The sequence below is a fragment of the Ambystoma mexicanum genome, chromosome 11, assembly GCF_040938575.1.
Source record: "Ambystoma mexicanum isolate Mex_15411 chromosome 11, UKY_AmexF1_1, whole genome shotgun sequence".
Lineage (NCBI taxonomy): Eukaryota > Metazoa > Chordata > Amphibia > Caudata > Ambystomatidae > Ambystoma > Ambystoma mexicanum.
This window is the reverse complement of record NC_090934.1, coordinates 573419754-573442230: the sequence shown is the minus strand read 5'-3', so window position 1 is coordinate 573442230 and position 22477 is coordinate 573419754. Positions and strand designations below refer to the sequence as shown.

General features: G+C 47.6%; 1 protein-coding gene across 15 annotated transcripts in view; it reads left to right on the top strand.

The window, feature by feature from the left end:
- Window positions 1-22477, top strand: part of PPFIA1 (PTPRF interacting protein alpha 1) — a 1842515-nt gene that overhangs the window by 1561386 nt on the left and 258652 nt on the right. For all 15 annotated transcript variants that reach the window (XM_069623437.1, XM_069623430.1, XM_069623431.1 and 12 more), the window contains one exon: window positions 84-173. In XM_069623437.1, coding sequence (XP_069479538.1) covers window positions 84-173 — 90 coding nt within the window. The remainder of the gene's footprint in view (window positions 1-83; window positions 174-22477) is intronic.

Sequence of the window (22477 nt, the reverse complement as noted above, 5' to 3'; positions counted from 1 at the left end):
TTATTAAAAGTGAATCTTTTACCAGCAGCCCTAATATACAAGTTCAATACCATATGCACATTAAGTTCTTTATTTTAATGTAGGCACGTGCTGTGTTGGAAAGAGAATTTAACAACATCCTTGTCATGGGAACAGACCGAAGATATGATGATGCAAGTTCTAGATACGATGATGTAAGTTGCACGCATTACTCACATTTCTTATATGCAATGAAAAAACATGCTTATATTTCAAAACTTTCCTTGGTCAAATGCAGATTTATTTGGTTTGTAAATTATTTCAGAATATATAAGATGCACCTTCTTTAAGAGGAACCATGCTATTTGTTTTGTATATCAAGCGATGCTTGTGAAGTTATGGGAATTTTACAGTAACCTTTTTTCACAATCAATAGCATTGGCTAAATGTTTGCATTTATTCTGTACATTTCAAAGTAATACATCTCCCCTGAAAACGTATATCCCCTCTGCCACTAAGTATGTATGAATTTTAGCTTTGAGAGAGTAAACTGTTATGTGAGCTTCATTTGCATTGTACAGTGCTGAAATATCTTCTGTCGCCTCATGAAAGAACTGGGTTTTCCAGTGAGAGTGGTAAAGCAGAAAAGCTATTGTAAATCAGAGGGTGTTAATGTTTCTCAAATATGTAAAAGCTTGCTAAAATCGATCTGGATATTCGTTGTTTTGAAAACACAATTACTTATTCATGTTTTTTCTTATTGTTAGACGTTTAAAATAGTAGATGGTCCGAGAACGACCTGCAGTCACTTCATTAAGCAATAGGGTCGAGCAGGGGGGGGGGGCATTGCCACTTCAGGTAATGCCCCTGCACCCATAGTTACAGGCCAGTTGCTCGGGGCCTATTGCTTTTAGTACCCCGGCCTGCAAGACTGGGCTACTAAGAGGAGTTTTTTCTGTTCCAAAACGCTCTGGCGTTTCATAACAGAAAAAAGTCACAAAAATGGCAGCCGGGGACAGGAAAAGAGCCAATTTTCCCTTTCCATGGCGCCCATTCAAAATGAATGGAAACAGGTAACAAAATGGCTGCCACGGCAAGGGAAAAGGGACTACAAGTAGTCCCTGACTTTGTCACCTGTCATCTCCCTCAATTTTCACCCATGCTTGACGTCACATGGCACTTTGGAGGCTAAACCACACTCCTTCACCCTCTCACCAACACTCCTGACATTCATTTCCATCATCCTTGAGTGGTCCAGCCAACCCGGGGTCAGTGGTGTGTTCAGCTTGCAGCACCTCATGAGCTCGAAGGGCATAAACCGCGTGGTCGGGTGAGGCGTCACTCTGTATTGGAAAACTCTCACAAGCAAATCCTGTTGCCAATCCCTGTTCTGTTCAGAGTACGGGACCATGTAGACAACCAGACACCCTGTGCATGTAGGTGTGGTTAAAGCGTGCCACACGCCCATTGCTTTGCGGGTGGTATACCGCCGTCGTCTTGTGCTTCACTCCCCTCTTGAAACTCCCCTCAAAGTAAACTGTGGTCCATTGTCAATAAGGATTTTCGAGGGCAAACCTTCCCTCAACAACATTTTCTAAAAAGGTAATGACATTTCTAAAAGTGGCATCTCTGATGACCCCCACTTTGATCAGCGTCTTGACAATTTGTTGGTGCTCATGCTCTAGACACGCTGATGCCCAGTGACTTTTCTGTACACTGTCATCCACCACAAACATTTCTCCATCATCCATCATGGTCTCACCCCCAATCTCGTTACTAACTGGGTTCCTAGAGAGGGCATCGGCAACCATGTTTTCACTGCCACAAACCTGTTCAACCGTAAAATCTGAACTCTAAAACCTTGTGATCCATCTAAAAATGCTCCCCGACTCCCCATCCAGACCGGTGCTGTTGAAAATGGAGACCCAAAGCCTTGTGATCATTGCATATCACAAACTGCCTACCAAACAAATACACCCTGAACTTAAGAACTGCCAGATCACAGCAAGTGCCTCCTGCTCTAGAAGACAATAGTGGCCCTCAACATCCTTAGCCAAGAGGCAAACGCTATTGTGTGCTGTGACGTGCCTGACTCTTGTGTGAGCACCACTCCCAAACCAAACGGAGGCATTGGTGTAAACAGTCTTCCTACTCTCTCTGAACGCCTGCAACAGAGGTGAAGACAAAATGTCCTGCTTGACCACCCCAAACTCCTCCTCACAGGCAGCAGACCATTCAAATTTGACTCCTCACCTAGTAAACCTCCTCAAAGCCACGGTTTTATCTGCCAAACCCCTCACAAACTTGGAATAATGTTCAATGAGCCCCAAAAATGAGGCCATCTTCGACTTATTCTTGGGGGTTGACATATCAGCAATTGCCTTGACGGTGCTAAGCTTGGGCCATGCGCCCTCACCCAAAATGTTTTACCCTAGGTAATTCACTGAGGACTTCCCAAATGTGCATTTCGAGGGGATTGGGTCCTCCGACGTATTCCATATCTATGACAGTAATCACCACAGCTGTGCTGCTTCGGAAACTTTTTCGGCGTCTGCGTCCTGCGTCGATGACGTCGATGCGCCGCCGTCGAGGACCTCCTCCGACGTCATCCGATGTGATAAGTAGGACGCACGACGCCAGTAGCCTCAGTTCCGTTTTTTCCGCGAACGTGTTGCTTCGTGTTTCTCGGTTCTAGCCTCGACTCTTTGGAGTTCTGTTCTTTCTGGTTCTTCGAGCCTGTTCGATATTACCTTACCGGCGATGTCTTCCACTTCGTCTTCAACCCCGCGTCCGGGCTTCAAGAAGTGCGGGGTGTGTGGGTCCAAGATGTCGGTGACTGACTCGCACGACGCCTGCCTCTGGTGCCTCGGGGAGGCCCACGACACGGATGACTGTGTCGACTGCCTGTCGCTCACTTCCAAGGCCTTACGCGAACGTAAGAAGAAATTGTCGGTAGGTCGGGTGTCCAAGCCCCGGAAGTCGAAGTCGGCGGGGCTTTCGACGGATGATTCGAGGGGTGACTCTCCGCGTCATCGTCGGAGGTCTCGTCGGTCTTCTTCTAGGAGTCGGTCTCGCCACTCCTCTGCCTCTTCGAGGCGTTCTCGGAAGCGCCGTCACCGGTTGCCTTCCAGGTCCTCTTCCGAGGACTCTGCCCGGCATGTCGGTTATCCCACCAGCCGTGCGACGCCGGAGGAATGGGCTTCCTTTGGGAAGAAAATGTTGGCGATTCTTGAGTCGCAGGGTACTCAACCGTCCGCGCCCCCGAGTGGGGTCGGCCGTGTGAGGTCGAGAGACGCCGCTCGCAAGAGTGGTCGGCACGAGTCACGGGAGAGGTCCCGTTCGGACAAGGAGGCTCGTTCTCGCCGTACCCGTTCCAGGTCCCGGTCCTCGACGCGATCGAGACCGTGTGCACCTGTGATGTCTTCGAGGAAGACATCGACGTCTGAGGCGTCGAGGGCGTCGACAGGCTTTCTCGAAGCTCCGGCTCCGAGGAAGTCGTCGAGGCCGTCGACGTTCAGGTCGTCGAGAGACACGCTCGGGGCTCCGGCTTCGAGGGCTGTGTCGACGCCGCCGATATTGGAGGCGCTGCATCTGACGTCGACGCCGATTTCCTCGACGTCGACGCCGATCCTCTCGGCGCCGTTGCCGGTTTTCTCGACGGCGGCGCCGATTCGCTCGACGCCATCGACGCCTTTCGTGTCGGAGGTGCCCCGTGTCTCGGGTGTACCCCCTAGGAAGGCTCTGGCCAAGAGCAGGCACTCTCAGGTGCCTTTCCACCCCTTGGATTATATTTCGGAGGCGGATGAGGATTCGGTTGGCCTGGTTCCTGATCAGGTGCCGGATGACATTGTCTCGGGCCATAGTCAATTTGACGATTTGAGGCAGTCACTGCATGATGCTAGTGGTCTGGACACCTCTCCGGAGGTGGAATTTGGTCGGCCTGAGCCTGGCTCCCATGCCGATTCCTCATACCGGCGCCTTATGGCTAGGGTGTCTGAGTATCTGGGATGGTCTGCTCCCCCAGGGGAGTTTGTGCAGGATGATCTGACGGACATCCTTGATGTTGGTCCCCCTTCTGACCCGGTTCTGCCATTCCATATGGCTTTACAGCGTAGGGTGGCGGCGGCTTGGACTGCTCCGGAGAGTCTCCCGGCAGTGGGCAGATCCTTGTCGCGGAAATACCGTCCAGCCAGTGGCGACCCCTGCTACTTGACCAGGCACCCCACTCCGGAAAGTTTGGTGGTGCAGGCGGCCACGGCCCCGGCGAAGCAGGCGTCGTACCCTACCATCCCTCCTGATAGGGACGACAAACGTTTTGATGGCTGGGCGAAGAAGGTGTTTTCTTCTGGTGGTATGGCGCTTCAGGCGGCCAACTCCATTTGTGCCTTGTCGCGTTTCACGCACACTCTGTGGAACTGTGTTGCGTTAGCGGCTGAACATATTCCCGAAGGGGACGAACGGGTTGGTTTCCTTGCTTTGGTCCAGGATGGTAAGGATGCCATGTGTGAGTCCGTTCAGTCGGGTTTGGACTTAGCTGAATGCGTCAGTAGGTCCATGGCGGCGAGCACCGTGATACGCAGGTTTGCGTGGTTGCGGAAGTCGGGGTTTGCTCCTGATGTGCAGTCCCGGCTCCTCAACATGCCCTTTGATGGTGAACATCTTTTTGGCAGCAAGGCTGACGAGAGCCTTGAGAGGTTGCAGACCTCAAAAGCTGCAGCGAAGTCGTTGGGCGCTGCAGTTCGCCAACCTCCGCCTTTTCGTCCTAGGGGACAGCAGTGGAGGGGTGGCTCCTTTCGCTATTACTCGTCCTTTGGTAGAGCGAGAGGAGCTGGCAGTCAAAGGGGCCAACGCAGGGGTACCAGAGGTGGACGACAGGGTACCCGTGGTGCCAAGGCCGCTCGGGCAGTTGCCTCTTTGCCCTCAGGTAACGCCGCAGCCGCTCCTACTCAGTCATGAGGCCTTGTCCCATGGTTCGCCGGTTGGGGGAAGGCTGGCGCAGCATCTTGTAGAGTGGCGTGCCATTACTTCGGATGTGTGGGTTCTGGAGATCATAACCCACGGCTACTGTCTTCCCTTTCGGCACAGGCCTCGCGACAATCCACCGGGGAACCTCTCTTTGAAGTGTCCGGATCCGCTCCTTGCGCAGGAAATTCAAGCCCTGCTGGAGAAAGGCGCCATAGAACTGGTGCCTGTAGCGGAGAGGAACAAGGGATGGTATTCCCCTTATTTTTTGATTTCCAAGAAAGACGGGGGATTGAGACCCATCATGGATTTGCGCGGTTTGAACAAACTCCTCAGGAAGGACAAGTTCAAGATGGTTACTCTCTCTCAAGTCCTCCAGGCCCTTCAGCTTCAGGACTGGTTGGTGTCACTCGACCTCAAGGATGCTTACTTCCATGTGCCGATCCATCCCAAGCACAAGAAGTACCTGAGGTTCGCGGTTGGCGACTCGCACTTTCAGTTTCGGGTCCTGCCGTTCGGTTTGACCTCCGCCCCGAGGGTTTTCACCAAGCTCATGGTGGTGGTGGCAGCGCATCTCAGGCAAGGGGGGATTCACGTCTACCCCTACCTGGACGATTGGTTGATCAGGGGGAGCTCTCCCGAGCGGGTCCTGGATCATCTGTCCGTCGCCTGCCACTCCCTTCACAGGCTGGGCTTCTCCCTCAATTTAAAGAAGTCCCATTTGACGCCAACGCAGAGGCTCCAGTACATCGGAGCAGTGCTCGACACTTCCCTGGGGCAGTGTTTTCCTCCCCAGGTGAGGGCTCTTCACATTCAGCAGATGGTGCGCAAGTTTCAGCATGCCCAGACGCTCCCTGCGTTCGAGTTCTTGAGGTTGCTCGGCCTCATGGCATCCTGCATTCTTCTGGTGCCAGAGGCTCGCCTGCGAATGAGATCTTTGCAGTGGGCACTCAAGATGCAATGGTCGCAGTCCTCCGGCAGGATGTCGGACCCGATTCAGGTGCCGCCCTCGGTCGCCCGGGACCTTCTGTGGTGGGCCGTCGAAGGCAACTTGATGAAGGGGGCTCCGTTTTGGCTTCCCTGGCCGGAGGTGACGATCGTGTCGGATGCATCCCTCACGGGATGGGGAGCTCATGCCAACGGGCTGACAGTCAGCGGTCGTTGGTCTCCGTCGGAGTCCAGACTCCATATCAATCTGTTGGAGCTGAGGGCCGTCAGGCTAGCCCTGAGGGCTTTTCTGCCGACTGTGCGAGGGAAGAATGTCCTGATCCTGACGGACAACACAGTGGCCATGCACTACCTCAACAAAAAGGGGGGGGCAGGGTCACTTCCTCTGTGCAGGGAGGCGATGCAGCTCGAGTTCTGGGCCATCCAGCAGGAAGTTTCGATCTCGGCAGTTCATCTGGCCGGAGTCGAGAACGTGACGGCGGACGCTCTGAGCAGGCAGAGCACGATCTCTCACGAGTGGGAGTTGGCTCTGGAGATTCTCCTGGAGATCTTCGCCCTTTGGGGGACCCCTCAAGTGGATCTCTTTGCCTCCAGTGTCAACCGGAAGTGCGAAAGGTTTTGCTCGCGGGAATTTCCTCCAAGAGGAGCCTTAGGAGACGCGTTCGTGGTGGAGTGGTCGTTCCCGCTGCTGTACGCGTTTCCTCCGGTCCCCGTCATCCCGCAAGTGCTGCGGAGGTTACGGAAGTTCGGTTCCCGGATGATCCTCATTGCTCCGGCGTGGGCTCGGAGGACGTGGTACCCGGACCTTCTCGACTTGTCCATCTGCCCTCCACGTCGTCTTCCCTACCGAGACGATCTGCTCTCACGGGAGGGAGGTCAGGTTCTCCATCCAGAGGTCGGATCCCTCAACCTTCACGCTTGGCTTCTGAAAGGTTGAGGTATAAGGATTGGGACCTCCCTGAAGACGTGATGGAGGTGTTGCTTTCGGCCCGAAGGCCCGCAACTAAGTCTCTGTACCGTTGCCGTTGGCGTAAGTTCTGCGACTGGTGCAGAGTTCAGAATGTGGATCCTTTTGCATGTGACATCCCCATGGTTCTGTCCTTTTTGCTTTCTTTGGCCCACAGGGGCTTGCAAGTGGGTACCGTTAAGGGTTACCTGGCGGCGCTGTCCATCTTTAAGCGCTCATCTGAAGAATGTTCTTACTTTAAAATCCCTTTAATTTCACAGTTTCTGAAAGGGCTCACTAATGTGTTCCCTCCGTCGCCTTTCCTGGTGCCCGGTTGGGATTTGAACCTTGTTCTTAGGTTTCTTATGGGTGCTCCGTTTGAGCCGTTACATTCTTGCCCTTTGAGGCTGTTGACTTTGAAAACTGTGTTTTTAGTTGCGGTTACTTCCGCTCGCAGAGTGAGTGAGTTACAGGCACTTTCTGTTAAGCCGCCCTTCACTGTATTTCACAAGGACAGGGTTGTCCTTCGAGTTCGTCCTTCTTTTCTTCCGAAGGTAGTGACGGAATTTCATTTGGCCCAGAAGATTGTTCTTCCGGCATTCTATCCTCCTCCGCATCCTGGTAAGGAAGAGGAGAGGCTCCATAGGCTTGATCCTAGGAGAGCTTTGAGCTTTTATGTTTCTCGCATGTCCCGGGTCAGAGTGGACGATCAACTCTTTATTGGTTACGCTGGTAAGCGCTTGGGGCAAGCTGTGACGAAACAGACTTTGTCCCGCTGGATTATTTTGGCCATCTCGGAGTGTTACCGCTTGGCGGGCAAGGTCCCTCCGGCTGGCTTGCGGGCCCATTCTACCAGGGGCTTGGCTGCATCTACTGCCCTGCAGAGGGGTGTTCCTATTCGCAACATCTGTGATGCTGCCACCTGGGCTTCAGTGCATACATTTGTGCGGCATTATTCCCTCGATTCCATCAGAGGGCAGGATCTGGCCTTTGGCAAGGCGGTCCTTTGCTCTGCTATTTGATTGGCTATTCTAAATTTTGTTTCTAAATTCTTTCCCTCCTCCTTGATTTGGTACTGCTTTGGGAGTCTGTCATAGATATGGAATACGTCGGAGGACCCAATCCCCTCGAAGAACAAGTTACTTTCTTACCTGGTAACGTTCTTTCGATGGGATGGTCCGACGACGTATTCCATATCGCTCCCGCCCTGCCTTCCCCGCTGCAGAATTTCTGTTGCGTTTGCAGCTTACGTTCCGCAAGGCTTTGTGTCGGACTGGCAGTTGACTCTTGTCACACGTTCTGGGGGAAAAAACTACAACTGAGGCTACTGGCGTCGTGCGTCCTACTTATCACATCGGATGACGTCGGACGTCGGAGGAGGTCCTCGACGGCGGCGCATCGACGTCATCGACGCAGGACGCAGACGCCGAAAAAGTTTCCGAAGCAGCACAGCTGTGGTGATTACTGTCATAGATATGGAATACGTCGTCGGACCATCCCATCGAAAGAACGTTACCAGGTAAGAAAGTAACTTGTTCTTCTCCAATGTCAAAGTTATACCAGCATCTCCTATTCTCTGCAAAACCAATCTTAACCTCACATCATGCTCGTTCCTATCACAGCCCCACACCAAAATGTCATCCTGGTAAAACTTCACCCCCTTGCCATCACCCAGTAGGATGTGCATTATTCTCTGGAAGACACTGGCTGCAGATATAGCGTAGGAGTCTGGATGCATGCAAACCTGATGGTAAGCTGACCTCAAATTCAACAAGAAGTAAACCCTTGAAGCTGAGAAGTCTGTGATCATCTCATCAATCCTTGGCAACAGGAATCTTTCTGTGTCAACATTCTTGTTGACCTCCATGAGGTCAATGCGCAACCTGATAGTCCTGTTGCCATTTCTTACCATGCAATGGGGCTCACCGATTCTGGAGCCTCTACAGGTTCTATGACCTCATCCCTGAGTAATCTCTTTAATTCCAACTCCACCTCATTTCGGAGTGATAGAGGCTCGGACTGGAGTTTGACTGCAAAAGGAATTGCACCTCCCTTCAACCTGATTGTGTGCTGGGTGGCAGGGGGTGTGCGACGAGGGGGTGATCGTTGCAGATCCGAGGACCGTCCGACAACCCAGGCCCGAAATTGTCTGCTGCAGCACCGTTATCTGTGGCAGACTCAGTGCGGTCTGTGGGGCCAGCTACAGACTCGTAGGTCCTATGACGCCCCCTTTGTAGGTAGGAATGATGGATAGCTACTTGCAGGGTTACAGAAACATATCTTTGCAGGCGAGAGCCCAATGGACGGCAAAGCAGGAGCTGGGGGTGTAGTGCCATATCCTGGGCTATTCAGCGATCTCTCAGTGGCTGAGCGCCTTGGGAACCCAAGCACAAAAGCCTGGTAAGATCAGACCACTAGCAGGTGGGTAGTCGCATAGTCCCTCCAATTGCTATAACCAGTTTCCTCCAATGCGGGCCTGTATGGCGGTCACATGTTGACACGGCATATGTACCTTCTATCCATGAGGATGACAAATAGACAGGCAGGGCACAGGTGTTGCCAGTTCTAGCAGGCCAAAGGCAAGAGGGGGGGTGCAGTTGCAGTGATGACAGTATGCTGGCTAGAGGGGGGTAAGCGAGAGGGACGAAGCAAGGTTGGAGGCCACTCGCAGCCAACCCGCAGCATAGATGGTGGCAGAGTGGCTAGTCACGGTCGCCACCCTGCACTGGAGAGGACAACCGGCCCCTCACCTCCAGAGCTGGTCCACAGAGCCAGAGTGTCTTGCTTCGGTCCGGGCTGGAGGCAAGGTGGGTGTGGCATGGGCCACAGCCCATAGTGCAAGCATGTATTGAGTGAAGCACCGCACAGAGGGACACGTTCACTGGAGGTGGGGGGGGGGGAATCTATGCCCTGGGAATGATATATGCCAAACAATAGTGCAGGGCCAGAGTGGGTAGCGAGGACTCAGTCCATGGGGATGCTTCCAAACGGTGGATTTACGTCAAGTGTCTTCAGGGCCACCCGCGCCTCAGTCCAGCCGCGGCCTTCAATGATGTGTGGGCAGCCTGCCAGGTCCTCATCGAGATCTGAGTCGACCTGTCCTGCAGTGCAGCAATGGCGGGAGCCCGCTGCGGCAGGCCCCAGACACCTGCAGCACTCACACCTCAGGTTGAGAGGGGATGGTACTGAAGATCACTCCAGGCAGGCAGCCCAAGAGAAGGGGTCGCACAGTCGGGCCACGCTCCACGGCGCCGCAACCTGATGTGGGCACACAGATGTCCCCGGAGGTCTCGTGGCGCGGATGACGATGGTTGCACAACAACGTTGCACACACTCGCAGCTCCCCATGATGGAGGGGGCGCAAGCAGGAATGTGTGGATGTTGGGCTAGATGTTGGAGCCCTCCGTCAGCTGCCCGCTCGATGTTCCGGAGCAGGTGGCGTGTCAGCGTTCCGACACAGCAGCCCGGGACCTCGGCCACCAAGTCCCCCCTCCGTCAGCTGCCCCCACGACCCAACGAGGGCCTCCTTGAGCTCGGGCAATTCGACAGTCAACCGTCCGCTTCCAGGACCGGGACGTCGCGCCCTCCAGCACAGGGCACAGTATGGGGCAGGGACCGCCTCCCAGCAACAGCTCGCGGAGAGGACCACGCGGAAGGCACGCCACGCAGTCAGCTGCCCAGGGGCTGATGTGCGCAGCTCGGCGCTGCCAGCCCGACAGCAGGTCAGTACGCAGCATCCACTCGATCAATCTGTCCAAAAATATAGCTGCAGCCACCGGACACCTTCATGGACAGCCGATGATATTTTCGTGACAGGGAGAACCGCAGTTTGAAGGAGAAGTACACTGGTGTAACACAGAGCTATAGAGCTAGGCAGCCATCTTTGGACTGCTCAGCAGCACCCCACCCCAACAAACTGATCTTGTGGATGAATCCTCAGACTCCTTTCAAACACACTGGGTGCCCACTTAACCACTTCATCACCATTCAACGCTCTGTGCACCAGACATATTAGTGTTTTCCCCAGTATAAACTGGTTCAACTGCAGTGGGATCGAGTTTCATCCAGAGTGCTGCTTGGCAGCTCCACGAAAGCAGATTCCCGCCAACATTAGTGACAAACACTCGACTAACCGTACACCTTCCCTTAAACATCAGGGTGGCCTGCAACTTTTGTGTGAATACAATGGGGTTATCACCTTAGGCGTTGATACTTAACCTGGCTTCCTTCAATGCACAGGATGCCAAATCCCTTTCCCGAGATTCCTTGCTTATCAGGGTGTAGTCTGCACCACTGCCAATAAGCATCTCCACTCCCACTCCATTAACTAGAATGATAGCCTTGTGGTTTTTCAGTCCTCACCTCACATACAGTGTTGACCACCTGGATAACTTACAACCCATCATACACCTCCAAATCGCATGCATCCGCAACGTTCTCACTCTGTTTCAGAACGAGGTATTGAAAATCTACAACCTTTGGCCATGTGACCCCTCCTTCCACACAAACTGCATTCAACAAAAACAGCAGGATTCTCTCATTCCATGGCCAGATGTTGCGTGCTTTCGCACCAATAGCCCTGTCTCACTTGTTGGCCGGAGGGGCAGGAAGAGTTCCCTTCACGGCGAGGATGCTGCACATCTTGCCTGAAAGGGGTGGTGGTTGTGCAACTCCTATCCTTGTCCCTTGGTATGACATCCCTCTCGTTGAAGATATCTTTCAACCATGTGTTCACCAAGTTCGCTGTGCCCTTATGGCCAATGACATTCACATCTGATGAACTGTCAGAATCCCTGCTACCATGCCTACATATCTCTTTGATGCATGAGAAGGTATGCTCAACTTACATGGCAATCTCTATTGCCCTATCGAGATTGGGATCCTTCTCCCACGAAAGCTCCTCACGCACCTTGTCATCAGCGTACTTTATCATGAGTTGGTCCCTTAAGTCTTCCTCCTGGCAGCACAGAGCAAATTGGCACTTTATGGCCAGCCCTCTAAGAACAGTTAGAAACTCCTCTATGCCTTCCCCCTTCTTCTGTTCTCTCATCACAAACCAGCAACAGGCCAAAATGTTTATTTTCCTTGACCTCAAAATGCTTATCCAGCTTGACGAGGTTTGACTCAAACACATTAAGGGAAGTACCATTCACTGCTGGAGGATCAGGGAGCCTGCGTAAGATCTCCTGTTCACCATGGTCAAGACAGTGATACCGCAGGACATCCTTCTTGCCAATGTAATAATTGGGCCCATACATGGAAAGCTTGAATTTGAAGTCCTGCCTCCAGTCTTTCCACCTAATGGTGGGCTCACCACTTTGGGGGAGGAAAATGGCAGGGCCTGGGATTTTGGCCATAGCTGCAGGCGAGCATATATTTCCACAAAGTCACTATCCACAATGTCACATGCCTCCAAGGCCAGGGAAGAGCCAAGTTATCCACCCAGTGGCAGCAATACATGATGTCCATGGGATTCTAATCCCTCAGTGGCAATGCCCCTCAGCAATGTCAATGCCCCACAGCAGCCACAGGCAATCAATAATGCCCATTGGGTCCCAAGCCCCACAGATTCACAGCCCCACAGCAATGTCAATGCCCCCACCTCAGCCACCAACTCAAAACAACCTCCTCACCACCATGTAAGGGCTACCAGGAAGAGCGTCCATTCCCCAGGCTCCTTCAGAGCCACTCTGCTTGCCAGGAAGAGCTGCCAGGCAGAGCGTCCATTCACCAGGCTCTATCAAATCCACTCCTCCTTCAGAGCCCACCCCTCTCTCAGCTTCCACCAACATCTAGAGCGTAGTACAGCTTCTGCTTCAAAGGCCAGTATTTGCCACAGCCTCCACCAATATCCATAGCGTAGTACAGCTCCTGCTCCAAAGGTCAGCACCTGCCAGCACACCAGGGTGCCTTTCTTCTGCCTAGAGACTCCGCAGTCAGCACACCAGACAGCTCTTTGCCAGTGAAATAAAGCTGGATGCCACTTTACTTGAAGGTAATTGCTGTTAACTTTATTGATGAAAAGTAATAAGTATAAGCTGGCTTCAAATTACTCATTCCCCTTAAGCCTCTCTCTCTCTCACACTGGCCACTCATTCCATACTCTAGAGTTTTTTTCACCCTGCCTTCAAGCAGCAACAAACCAGGCTGTCGGGGGAACAGTGTTATGGCATACATGCTAAGCTATATAACAAACTTGTGACGTTCCACATGGATAGTCAATCACCCCGCGCTCATTGTTTACATGAAACCCATAATTGATGATACATTTTTGTGTGTGGTGCTAACATTCAATTCTTCGCAGATGGCTTGCAGATTACCATGAAGCTAGGAATGAACAACTATCACCTCAACACAACAGCTTCTTGCATCAGAAAAATGTAGGCATGGTTGTAAGATTGCAGTTTCCTGCATGGATGTGTTAAGATGGATTTTCATAACCAGCCCTGAGGGATGATTCTAAGAGGCCACCCTAGTTGATGAGGGTAATTGCCTCTTAGGTCTAGCCAAACACTATTAAAGTTTCACAGAGGATTGAGCAGTAAGGCAGACTTCACAGCCAATAGGGGTAGTGTAGTATGGTTAACCTAACGTAGAGCACTCAAATAAGATGAGCCGCACACAAGTACATAAATATGCGAATTAGTATGGCTAACCTAACGTAGAGCACTCAAATAAGATGAGCCGCACACAAGTACATAAATATGCGAATTTTGGGCTCTAGCTCTATGCAGGTAAAGGAAAAGTCAAGAAATGGTTGCTAAGGCACACTACTTGCACACATACGTACAGTTAGTGAGCTCACCCACATTTTGCAATTAAATGCAGAAAAATCTGTTAAAATCAATGAAGCAGGATAAAGTGAAAGACGGTGTATAAAATGGTAACGTATACCTTACCTTATGATGCCCTTAACGCTTAAGAAGCCCTTCCCTAACCGGTAAGTAAGCCTAGCGCCTCAACAGAGTCAATGTCCTAGGTAGGTACTGTAGGAGAGAAAGATACTGTACATGTAGGGATACTGTATATGAGGGCTAGTAAGGGAACCATGACAATATATTCAGAGGAGTTAGTAAACGGAATACAGACAAATAGCTGGCCTACACTAGTTGCTTACATTACAGATGGACATGCACATTAAGCACATTTTAAAATCCACTTCAGGATGAACAGGTTACCTGTCCAGTTTACACTATGTACATATTAACCCAAACTAATCCATTAACACCCTCCCATTAATTGGTAACTCAGCTCGAACAAAGCAGTGCAAAAGGATTCAGATATGTCAAAAGTAAGGTGCTTTTTGCAGTGGAATTAAAACGTGCAGGCAGAGTGCATTAGCTGTGATTTCATTACACAAGCTGCGAGGAAGAAGCAATGCTGGGAAGGCTCTATTGTATGCTGCAGAAAGCAATTGCTGCAAACATCTTTGGGAGGTTATGCTAACCAGCTTGGGGGATTGTGCACGTCAGGAAAGAGGCAGGTTTTTAGTGAGATTGACAGGCATAGCATATAAATTCAAGAGACAGAAGAGGTGTGGGGAGTTCAGCTGACAGATTAGCAGAACAGCAGACAACCAACCGATGAGCAAGTGACTGGCCATAATCGTGCAGTGCAAGATCTTCCAGCAAGCTGAGGCTTTGACAGACAAGCTGTGTCCTTCGTGTTTGGCTGGGCTTTGCAGAATCCGCGATACTCCTGTGTGCTGATAATCCAGTTCAGAGGGGTTTCCCGTGATAACAGCGCAGAAATCTCACCCACACTTGAAGTGAGTGTCTATGTAAAGTGAGGTGCACGTACGGATAATTGGGTTTATTTTTACTGTCAGGATCAACTGGTCATTTTATGAAAAATGCCTTTTTAGCATTTGAAGGAGATACAAATTCAAAAGTGTAAGGGGAGAAAAAGAAAGTTGGCCTGCTGTTGTGTTTTTGTTTTCTCTCTCTTAGACCATGTCTTCTGCCAATTGTGTCGGGACCCAAGGTCTGTGGTAAAATGAGAACCGTGGATGTTTAGTCATCAATACAGACCAGTCCTGCAATCTAATGTAGAGGTTCCATTTTGTATTAATGTTCATACTGCACAACATGTTCTCAAATAATAGTGCATATAAAAGAAAAGCATTTTTAAAACTGATTCGGTGGGGTTGCGTTTTATGTGTCTAAGTGTATTCAATAAGAAAGAGGCTACAGCGAAGAGCCCCAGTGTGTCAAGAGGTAACACATTTTACCACAGGAGGTAAAGTTGGTGCTCTTAGCAAGCAAGCTTAAAACCGTATGATGCATCATTCACAATGGAAAATGTTTTATGAACAAATCTGTCAAAGACAGTAATCCAGCTCGTAGATAAGTGGCTGTGGTGACAGGTAGCACTGTCAAAAATGTCAAGTGTGTTAGGCCCAGTGATCTGTGTTTAGAGTTGACCCTAAATTTTGTTTAATTTTATTTTATTGTATTTGTTTTATTCAAACCTTTACAAATCAATGAATAAACAAAACTCATAACACTCAGAAAAACAAACTTTCAAATCAATATAACAACAATTTGCAACTCATTAAACAACGAGTACATTTCATAATTTTCGAGGTTAAAATCATATATCTCCTATCCTTGTTTAAGAACATATTCTTCTATGTAACCTTGGTCCTCACTAGGCATTCTAGAAGTCACTTAAAACCTTTATATTCTGACAATCTTTAAAACAAGCAGTTTTGCACTTCCTTGCCCCATTCAAACTCAGACTTTGTACTTGCCGGATCTTTGGTCACGTCACTTTACAGATTATTGTTAAAAAGTCTATCACTTTGCACTTCAGTGCTGTGTTTGTCCCATGCAGCATTTCAAACCACAGTTGCTCCCTAAATACATGTGATCAGATACAAATTCAGAGAAGTAAACAAGTCTTTCATTCGCCAACATAGGGCATACTAACAACAAGTGACCTAATGTTTCAATAGCCTCTGATTTTTCACAAAATCTACATGAATTCATGTACACAGTACTTAATTTTCTAGATGGCAGATTTCATTTGTATTTAGAACATTGAACCTAAATCTCATCACATTATTTCGAAGTTTCCTAGACGGATACTTTGTTAAATATGGTTCAAGTTCAGGTAGCCATTTCCACATGGATACTACTTGATTGTATAGCTTTGAATTCATAATCACTACATTGTTATTCACCCAATCAAAAGCTTTCATCATTGTTTTGATCTTTGTAGGTTTCTCTAAGAGACACTTCATTGAGACACCAAGATTCAATAAAATATTCTTCACCTCTAGTTCTAAATCCATCATATATTTCTCCGTTACATCATCATTTATTATTTTATATAACGAATTAGGCCCAGCCAAAATGCATTTTCTGTACAACATCACTCTTTTACATTCCATTATGCATTTTAGTGAACAGAGACCAAACTCATATCTTATGACTTCTATTGGTGTACAATTTGGGATGAAAAATAATACTTTTTTCCAAATTGATGCTTCTATAGTTTTTAGTATGGAAGTCGGTTTCATCGGATAAAATTCCAAACCATATGTTAGCCTCGGTATAACCTTTAGCATATAGAAATCTCTACATCCCTTCATTGTAAATTTGCCAAACTTCCTTTCAATGGCTTTTAGTTGATTTCCAGCCTCTTTCTCCTTAGATTCTAAGCATTTTTTTGCAAAGCCTACCGTCATGTTACTTGCAAAGGTATAACCTAAATATTTTACGGCTTTCTGCAATCTTAACTTAGTTCCTTCCACACACCACACTGGCTTTGAGCTTACACTGTTACATTTCCCAAAATTTATTACAAGTTTTTGTAGGATTAATTTTCAGTTTTAGGTCTTTAATGAAAGCCGAAAAAGCATCTATTAACCTCTGTAACCCTACCTTTGAGCAATCCATTAACAAGAAGTCGTCAGCATATGAAACACAATTCACCACAGTCCCCCCAATCCTGGGTGCTAACATCCCAACAGCTTCTAGTTTAGCATTGACTCCTGAGACATAGAGATTAAACAAAATCGCCGCCAAAGAGCATCCTTGCTTCATATCCATTTCTAGCACTTATTTCTCTAGACATCAGTCCTTTATTGTTTAGCCTGACTTTTAAGACTGTATTTGTATAGAGGTGAATGATCATGGCTAACAGACCGCTTTCAATTTCTAAGGCAATAAGCCTTTGCCAAAGTATTGGTCTATCAACCATGTCAAATGCCGCTGTTGGGTCCATAAAGGATGCGTACAATGGCACAGATTCACTTTGCTTTGCCTTGCTTTGCAGCAAGGCTACTAACAGACCCCCAGCATCCGTCCCTAAACCCTTCCTAAATCCAAACTGCCTCATGTCTAGAATTTCTTTCTCCTCCATCCATTTCAGGAGATTTTCCAATATCAAGGCTGCAAATATCTTTGCCTCTATAATAATTAAGGATATTGGCCTGTAATTCTTCGGACACTGCCTATTACCTTTTTTGAATATAAGTATAACATACGAAAGTTTCCACGAAGCAGGCATTGTTTGGGTCTGGATAACATCGCTAAATATAAAGTGCAATATTCTGGCCCAAAGCTGGCAACTCTGTTTAAGTATATTTGATAGGTTATTGGGACCAGGCGTGGCCGATGGTTTTAATTTTTGAATCATTTCATTATTTTGTCCACAAACGTCTAATTCCCAAGTACCTTCCTTCCATTCTATTTCTACTATACTTTCATTCAAGGGAGCATACAGCTTCTCAAAAAAATTACACCATATTAACTCACTAATGGGATTCGTAATTAGTTGTGCTTGTGATGCTTCGGTGCCATTAATAAGAGCCCAGTAATTTCTAGAATTGGTCTCCTTCATCGCGCTTAACATGGCTTCTGCATCTTTCTGCTCTAGGTGGGCGCGATGATATATCCTCCAGTTCTTATAAGCTTGTCAGCATACTCTTTCTTGGTCTTTTCGCATTACGGGAGGCAGGTTCAGTTTTTTAATAACACGTAATTGCTTATACAACGCAGCTCTATGTTCCTTAACCTCTAAGTCGAAGACATGCTTGCTAGTCCTTTTACTGTTGACTTGACCTGTGTTTGGTTTCTGTATCTGAGCAAAATTTGTGACCAGTAACTCGTCAAACGCCTCAATAGAATATGTTTCTATTTTTTGCTCCATGGATCTTGTCTCATAATCATGCCACATCATATTATTAAATTTATTTACCTTACAGTTGTTCCATTTGATCCTATTTCCTCTCACATTGACATATATTGGAACACAAAAAGCATTTCTGTTTTTGTCTTTTTTCTCACGATTCAGGTTAATTGATATCATTGCATGATCACTTTCAGGCCTCAACTGTACCAACATATTTTCTGAGTCCTTAATCAGTTTATCACTCACAAAAATATAGTCAATAATTGAAGACTCTCCCCGTGCATGCCATGTACACTTATCATTAAACACCATTTCCAATCCACATGCTCTTATGGAATCAAGCCAAAGCGCTCCTCTATATCATTTGTCTCCCTTTTTGGAGGCAGTGGAACCCTTCTCCTAGAAACCATGCCATTTCTATTCCAGATATGTTACAATCTGCATTAATGTCACCTGCTATTATGACAAAACCGCCTGGGGAACAGACAAGCCATTCCTCAATCAACTCATTTACTTCTTCTAGCATCTTCTCTAGCATTTGGTCTTCATATTCCCCACAGTTCCAATACACATTTATTACCATTAGACCCAACCTACCATTTAGCGTTTTTAGATAGAAAGTTGCCACCATGCAAGAAGTGTTCAGAAGTTTAACTGATCGTATTTCTATATCTTGTGAGTTACGATACGCCAGTACTAGGCCCCCCTTGGGGCGCCCTTTCTGCTCACCTGTGCCTGGAAGACACATTACCACATAACCATTCCATATCAATTGCCCACATGCCAAAGATTCCTGTATGAGTACAAAATCAAAGTTCTCTGGTGCTTGGCATACCTTTTTATTCTGGGCTAAGTGCAAGTGCCCTCTGGAGTTCCACAACACCAGTTCATATGGGTCTCCATCGCTAGAGTGGCTTCCCTATGTTTTTCAGCTGTTCAAGGGAGTCTTTAAGAGACACTGCCAAGGTTCTTAATTCCTTCATTTCTACTAGGGACATAGAATCCTTGTAACCATAAGCATTGTCATCCTTTTTATCCAATGAATAGATGTTATGTGTCACATGTCCATTTCTATTTACTGGTTCCGCAACCACTTGTTCAAGGAAATTATAGGTGTCAAATCCCCTCTTTTGCAGTGAACCCGCTTCCTTCAAAATCGGTTCACGCACCAGAGGCGACTGAATCACCTAGCTCACAAAGTCATATCTTTGTGGATGGATATAATCCACCAATTGTAAGTCAGAAGATATTAGTGACAATTCTGGGATGTCACTGAACAGACTTAATATATAAGGTCTGTTCAAGTTTGGCGAATAATTATCGTCAAAGACATAGTACAGAATAAGACTGGGAACCTCAGGAAAATGCGGGCGTCGGAGTACATCATTGAAATCCCTCCCAGCACCTGTGTAGTTGCTCTTTTCCTCCCTATTATCTTTAGCACTCCTATCATCAGCGGCATTTACCGGGGCCCACCACTCCCTCTCTCCCCCTGTGGCTTGCTTTTTCAAGTCTCCTTGTCTGAGAGTTTCGGCCTGGGTAGCTCCTACACATCCCATCTCATTCTGCGGCATGGCCTTCTCTGATGTAATCCTTGATTTTTCGTAGAGTGCACTTGCCTGTTTAGTTAACCCTAAATCCTTCTCTTTCAATAAGTCCTTTATAATCTTCCGCACAGAATCCTCAGTTAAATAATTTCCTGATGCGGCAGAATCCGATTCATTGCTTTTATCAGACTTCAGACCCGTAGTGTCAGAACAGCTTTGGCATGGCATCCTGTGCTTTGAGTTTTCCGGCTCGCACACTGCATTTACATTTGTACTCCCAGGCATGCCATATGACTCCTTTTAAATCACCATTACTCTTGGGAATTATCTTTTCTGCAATGTTTGTTGGGTCCTCCTGATTTGGGGCTATTGCCTTCCCATTTACGCTTTCTGGTATGCGATCCCCTTCTCCCACAGATATACCCATACATTGCCCTGTTTCTTCTCTTTGTGGAATCTTTATGCGTAGAGGGGCGTCAGGATTCTTAAATAAATAGAATATGTCCAACATCCCCATTTCCAAATTCTTTAAATTAGTATCAATTCTATCAGTTACTGCCTTATGTTTCATAGCTTCCGCTAAATCATTTTCTGCATCGTAGTAACTAGACAGCTTGTCAACATTTCTGGTAAGCTCTTTTTCACTCGTCAGATTATATTTAGTTTGGTTACTGCCATCTTGCTGCTTTATAGGGGACTCAGTAACCGTAATTGCATTATCGCCCTCTTTGGGGCAGGGTTCCGTTTCTCTTAAATTGGGCTCCCTCAGGAACTTACATGATGATACATTCAGAGCCCTCTGTGCCTGCACTTGCTTCCTCCTAATTTTTTTCAGGTTTTTCAGGAGACATTAAATATCTCAGCTACTTTAATGGCAGGATTCGCTGCAGTAGGTAGAGAGAGATCATCATCAATTATAATGGGAGGATTAGGTACAGTCGGCACAGAGGGCTCATCAGATAGACTTTCTGGATCAGTACCTTCAGCTACACCTACATCACAACGGCCCTTCACCCTTGAACCAATCCTGGTACTCCCTGGATTACTCTTTCTTATTCTCCTTTTGCGTATCAGGTTTTTCACTAAGGCTTCTCTTTGGTAAAGTCTCATTACCCTTCCTCTGTTTTTCCTTTATGTTCATAGTCGAGGATTGGTTCTGTGCATTATCGACCGCCCCTACAACAGGTAACCCAAATTTGGACATCTTTTCAGCAAACATCTCAGGCCACGCAGTTAGCGCAAGCAGAATTTCATTTAAGATTCTGGTCTGTGCTTTTACTTCTTTAAACAACTGAGAATTATCTATGCCCCTTTCATTAGTGTCACCCAAACAAGGCTTATAATTTGCTTCGGTACTTACTGTGGCCAAATTGTTTACGCCCATAATTGTAGCAGTCTGGGTTGAGGTATCAAAATGCTCTGATAAACCTAACATTGTTATTTCTCCTGATAGAAAAATGGGTGGTGTATCCATAAAGGATAAACCTAGGTTTGCTGTATTGCAAGCGCAGGGTATCTCCACCTGCCTACTTTCCTCATTGAGGAATACATACACTTTACTTCCTTGCTTGCATGGATAATTACTGTGGATAATGAAGTCCTTAGACAAAAGTCCAACAGGCAGCGTTTCGCCACAATGGGAGAATAGGGCTTCCTCTTGCGCATACAGCCTTTCAGCAGAGCCCAGTCCAAACGCAAACAGCACACTTGGCGACACTTGGATGCGCGCCAAGGGTTGACCCTAAATAGAATACAGGTAAGGGAGGGGAATCTTGTCACACCAAATAGGGCATTAACATTGTACCACCATTTTACCACGATAGTAAAATACCACCAAACTGGGTATAGCCCTCTGACAAAATCCCTAACACATTTTGGTGCGTTGGCCTGTGGGAAGTAATTTTAAAGCAGTTACTGGGCGTGGCAAGTGTGTTCAGCACAGCCATTTGGTACACTTAAAAGTGAACTAATTCTTTGAGGTGATAGTGTGGCGCTGCACGCAGTGTCATTATGTCCCAAATTGAAGCACATTATTCTGAGCTGGTGAATTACCTGGAGGCAAAGCAATTTGCCCATGGGGTGTGGTCATCAGAAAATGCTGTTATGGCGAGATCGCATATGTGGGGGGTTTCAAGAAGAGTCATTGCATGACATTTTTGAAGAGGGCAGTATCGTACAGGTCTGCCTATTAAGACTTTTCAGGGATTCAAACAAAAATGCAGAGAAAGATTGCATAATAAGGTTATGTGCGAGGGAGGAAGTCTTAAATTGCCTTAGAGCAAGCTTTCGCAAAGCAAAACGTTTTGATGCAGTTACCGGAAAAAAGCACTGAGTTTAAAAGGGAAGCAGAACGTTTTCTGGGGTACTCTGCCATTCCCACCACCTTGGCTAGAACTCCACCGATCATAACCAGGCAAGGGAGAGTCAGGGAGTGGACGTTACGCCTTCACGATTCCAATGGCAAAAGGGCAGTGAGAATACAGGTAGGCAGGCTCACACTGTTGGTCTGATGAACAGCTGCAGAAACCCCCTTTATCCCAAATTCGGGATGGGTGTTTCCCCCAGCATACCAGTGGCCAGGATCTACAAAATTCAAACTGACCTGGACTCTCTGCATTGTTCAAGGTAAGATTTGGAAGTGTGAGTATTTTAGTTGGGAGTAAAATGATTTTCATCGGAGTAAAAATGTAAGTCCAATTCCCAATGAGAGTATTTTCTAAGCGAGTAAAAATATGCCTCAACTGAAAAAGTGAAATGTTTTTGCAATATGTATTTCTTTGCACCTAGTTATTCAAGCACAATAAAAGATACATGTTTACTTCTTCCAATCAGGCAGTTAAAATAGTAGTTTCTTCCTGTGGTACTACGTGCACTAGTAGTCCAAACATATCCATGGAGCTGTAAGGGTGAAAGCAGGGGTGCAAGATTTGTCAGGTCTTTTTCCTATTTTGTGTTGGGAGTAGTTTTACTCCCTATT